At 67.1% G+C, this 4,575-nt stretch overlaps 1 protein-coding gene across 1 annotated transcript; it reads right to left on the bottom strand.

Moving 5' to 3' along the window:
• Positions 1–280: 280 nt before the first annotated feature.
• Positions 281–1,588, bottom strand: MFSD5 (major facilitator superfamily domain containing 5). Its single transcript, XM_027715938.2, has one exon. It carries the CDS (start codon positions 1,586–1,588, stop codon positions 281–283), a length of 1,308 nt encoding a protein of 435 aa, XP_027571739.1.
• Between the last annotated feature and the right edge of the window lie 2,987 nt (positions 1,589–4,575).

The following is a 4,575-nucleotide window of genomic DNA, read 5'->3' as shown; positions in this document are numbered from 1 at the left end:
GTCCTCCTGTCCCTGTCATTGTCACATCCCAGTGACCCCATCCTGGTGTCCCATCACATCCCAGTGTCCAGCTCACTGTCCCCCTCCTGGTGTCACTGTCCCTGTCACATCCCCGCGTCCAGCTCGGTGTCCCTGTGCCATCCCCATGTCCAGCCTGTTGTGTCCCTGTCCCCATCCTGATGTCACTGTCCCCATCCCAGTGTCCCTGTCCCCATGTCCCCGTCACATTCTGGTGTCCCTGTCACATCCCAGTGATCCTGTCCCCATGTCCCTGTCCCCGTCACATCCCAGTGTCCACCTCGCCCTCCCCTTCCTCCCCCCCCACCCTCAGGCGCGGGTCCCCCCGGGCCACTGCCAGGACCCCCCCAGCTGCCACCAGTGCCACCAGCGCCGCCAGCGCCGCCCCCCCGAACACGCCCTGTGCCCCCCCCTCCCCGGGGGGCAGCGCCGGCAGTGCCAGGGCCACCCCCAGCCCCAGGGGCACTCGCAGCCAACGCGACCCCCCCGCGGCCCCCCCGTGCTCCAGCCGGCGCCGCAGGAACCCCATGGCTGGGAAGTAAATCCCACAGGAGAATTCCAGCAGCAGGAACACCAGGAAGGCGCCGGGCGGGGGCACGGGGAGGGCAAGGAGGAGGAGAGAGACCCCCAGGAGCGTGACGGACCCCGTCAGGAGGTGCAGGGGCTGCAGCCGGAGCCCCCCCACGACCCCCTGGCGGAACAGGGATGATCCCACAGCACTTGCTGCCATAAATCCTGAGAAGGCGATTCCCAGTGGGATCCCCAGCGGCTCCAGCACGGGCGTCCAGAGGAAGATGAAGATGAGGATGATGCCCTCCACCAGTGCCTGCACCACCCCCAGCAGTGCCCCGGGGGGGTTCCGCAGCCCCCGCAGCCCCTCCCCACACGCCTTGGGGCAGGAGCTGCGTTTTCCATAATTCTCATCCCAGTTTTTCACGGCAAAAATCCCAGAAAAGGCCAGGAAGGGCACAGCTGCCACAAAAGGGGTCACGGGGCCCCCCCCCAGCACCAGCAGCTCAGCCACAGCCCCCGCGGCCACAGCCACGACCCCGTTCCAAAGGGCCACGCGGGAGAAGGTGTCTGGGATCCACTCCCGGGGGAAATCGTGGCGCTCCAGGTGCTCGTGGACGTACCAGGACTCGAAGGAGGTGAAGAGCAGGGAGGTGCCGACGCCCCCCAAAAGCCGCCCCGCTGCCAGTGCTGGGAAATCCCGGGAGAGCTGCAGGAGGCAGGACAGGGAGCAGAGCACCGAGAACAGCACACAGGACCTTCTCCTGCCAAGCCGGTCCACAAAAAAGTGGGAGAAGAGCCCGAACACCAAGTTGGAGGCGAATCCCAGTGAGTAGAGGGCGGCGATCTGCGTCTGCAGGAAGCCCCGGCTGCGGAACACCTGGAACAGGTGAGGCCCCTGCAGCCAATCAGCTGCCAGGGCAGGCAGGAATCCCAGGTGGAAGCGCCGCTGGAATTCCTGGAATGCCGGGTTGGAGCTGGGGGGGCTCCGGGGAGGGAACTCCAGGAGCAGCAGCAGCAGCAGGAGGAGCAGGAGGGCACTGAGGGGCAGCAGGAGCATCGTGGGGAGGGGGGGGATAAAGGGGTAAAAGGGGGGAGAAGGGGCAGCCTGTGGGGGGAAAAGGGGGGTCAGTGATGGAAGAGGTTGGGGGGCACTTAAAAGGACCCCCCAGGTGTTATGTGGGTGTTTAGCGACTCCAACCCCAGGGAAACCCCCCAGACGGGCTATAGACCCCAGACTCACACACACCCCACAGAAGGCTATAGGGACCCCCACCCCAAGGACACCCCATTGGGGGCTATGGGAAGCCCGACCCTCCAAACAGCCCCAAAGACTCCCACATCCTCCAAGAGCCCCCCTCACCTCCCCAGACCCTCCATAGCCCCCTCCCAGCTCCACAGCCCCCCCATAAGATCCCCATATGGCCCCATAGGACCCCCCATTAACCCCTCCCAGAGCCCTCCCGGTCCCATAGACGCCCCATAGGCTCCCCATAGACCCCCACATCCCTCACTGGACCGCCATAGGCCCCCCTCAGCCCCACAGAGGCCCCATAGGACCCTACAGACCCCCACAGGCCCCAACACAACCCTCCCATAGTGCCCACAGGACCATGCCAGACCCTCCCAGAACCCTCCAACCCCACTGGCCTGTCATAGGACCCCCACAGACCCACCACCCCCCAGGATCCCCGGGGCCTCACCGAGGTCGCAGCGGCCGGGCGGCTCCTCCACGGACCCACTTCCGCTTCCGCCTCCCCATGGGCGCCGCCATCTTGGCCCGTGTCACGTGACACAGGAACACTGCCCCCTTAGGGGTCTGTAGGGACCCCCCCCGCCTTCCCTTGGGGGGTTATAGAGACCCTCCAGCCCAAAGGGACTCCTTCAGACACGCCCCAGACACCCCATGGGGAGGTTATGGCGTCTCTTTGAGGTGGGGGTCCCTGTACCTCCCACCGTGGGGTGTCTGGGGGAGTCCCTTCGGGGTGGGGACCCCTATAACCCCCCCCAAGGGAGTCGGTGGCGTGTCACCCCTGTGACGTCACAATGACGTCACACCGAGCCGCCGCGTGGGGGGGATCACTGGGAGGTCCCTGGGGTCACCCTCCCCCCCAGGGTCACACATTCACGGCCCCAAACAAATACCCCCCTGCAACTGCCCCGACCACCCCACAGCTACCCCAACCCCGAGCAACCGCCCCAAACCTTGTGTAATTACCCCCGAGCAACTGCCCCAAATGCCTCAAATCCCCCAGCACAAATCCCTCCTGCAACTGCCCCAGTCCTTATGCAACTGCCCCAAATCCTCAGTGCAAATGCCCAAGTCCTCGTGCAAATACCCCCAAGCAAACGCCCCCCGAGCAAACAACTGCCCCGCCCCTTCAATTGCCCCAGCCCCGTACAGATGCCCCAAACCTCGTGCAAATACCCCCAGTACTTGTGCACCTCCCTGTGCAATTGTCCCCCCCAGTTGCCCCAGCCCCTGTGCAAACCCTCGAAATGCTCCAACCTCCCCCTGTGCAATTTCCCCGCACCCCCCAATTGCCCCAGTCCAATGGAAACCCCCCGCCTGCCCCACCCCATCCCGGGTCACGCCCCCCCCGTTTCCCCAAATTTGGGGGCAGTCCCCCCCTTACTCACCTCGGCCGCCGGGTCCGGGGGTCCCTGGGGGAGTTGGGGGGGGCGGACCCCCTTCACTTGATGCTGAGGTGGGGGCGAGTGTGGGGGCGGCGCGGGGGGGGGCAGCAGCGGGAGGGGGGACGGCACTGGGGGCAGGAGGGGGGGCGACAATTGGGGCAGGAGAGGGGGCGACAATTGGGGCAGCAGGGGGGGTGACACGAGGGGGGACAGGGCGGGGGGTGGCACTGGGGGCAGGCGGGAGCGGGGGGGCAATAGAGGGGGTAACAGGGCGAGGGGTGACACTGGAGGCACCAGGGAGGGGGGTGGCACTGGGGGCCACAGGGAAGGGGGTGGCAGGGCGGAGGGGGGCACTGGGGGCAGCTGGGGGGTTGACATTGGGGGCAACAGGTCAGGGGGTGACATTGAGGACAGGCGGGCGGGGGGGGGCACCAGGGAGGGCACCAGGGGAGGGGACAGGGTGGGGGGCAGCAGGAGGAGGGGGCACAGAAGGAGGGGGGGCAACAAAGAGGACAGAGCGGAGAGGGGCAGAAGGGGGGGGCGCAGCACGGGGGGGGGTGGCAGAGGAGGGGGTGGCAGCCCCCGAGAGTCCCCCCGCGGCGGCGGGAGCGGGGTCGCGGCCAGCCTAGCCCCATGGCACTGCCACCCCCCCGCCTCCCCCCGCCCGGTGGCACTGCCACCACCACCCCCGGCCCCCCCCACGCGGGATTTACCGGGAAAAGCGGCTGAGCCGCAGGGCACGAGGGGGGGGGCACATGGAGGAACCCGTGGGTGTGGGGACACGGAGACACGGGGAACAATGGGGGACACGGGGTCATGGGGACGGGGGGACAAGGGGGACATTGGAGACATGGGGGATATGAGGGGCACGGGGGACATGAGGGACATGGGGGACAGAACTGGGAGAAACACGATGTTATTGAGGGGCACGGGGGACATGAGGGACATGGGGGACACAATTGGGGGACACATGGGATTATGGGGACATGGAGAGACATAGGGATAGGAGGGGACACGGAGTTATGGGGACATAGGGGGACATGGGGGGACACGATGGGGGACACAAAGGGGGGAACATAATGGGGGAGACACGGAGGGGGACGGGGGACAAACGTTGGGGGAACACGAGTGAGGCAGAGGTGGGGGGACACACGGGAGGAGACATGGAGGGGGAGACATGGGGGAACATGGGGGGGTACAGGGACCCCCGGGGGGTCCCGGCGCGGTGGGGGCGGGGCCAGGTCGGCACAAAGGGGCCGTTGAGGCGCGGGTGGGGGGGAGGGGCAGGGGAGGAATTTCCACCCAAAACTTTTTCCATGAGCCCATTCCCGGCCCTCCCCCCATCCCTGCCCCTCCCCCACTCCAACCCCTCCCCAGCCCGGGGGGGCTCCCAGGGAAAACTGAAGCACG

This window comes from Pipra filicauda, unplaced genomic scaffold, assembly GCF_003945595.2.
Source record: "Pipra filicauda isolate LSUMZ 115617 unplaced genomic scaffold, ASM394559v2 scaffold185_size1782982_pilon, whole genome shotgun sequence".
Classification (NCBI taxonomy): domain Eukaryota; kingdom Metazoa; phylum Chordata; class Aves; order Passeriformes; family Pipridae; genus Pipra; species Pipra filicauda.
This window is presented reverse-complemented; position numbering and strand designations above follow the sequence as displayed.

What these genes read in the sequence shown, in the direction of transcription:
- MFSD5 (XM_027715938.2), bottom strand. Translation starts at nt 1,588, where the DNA reads ATGCTCCTGCTGCCCCTCAGTGCCCTCCTGCTCCTCCTGCTGCTGCTG.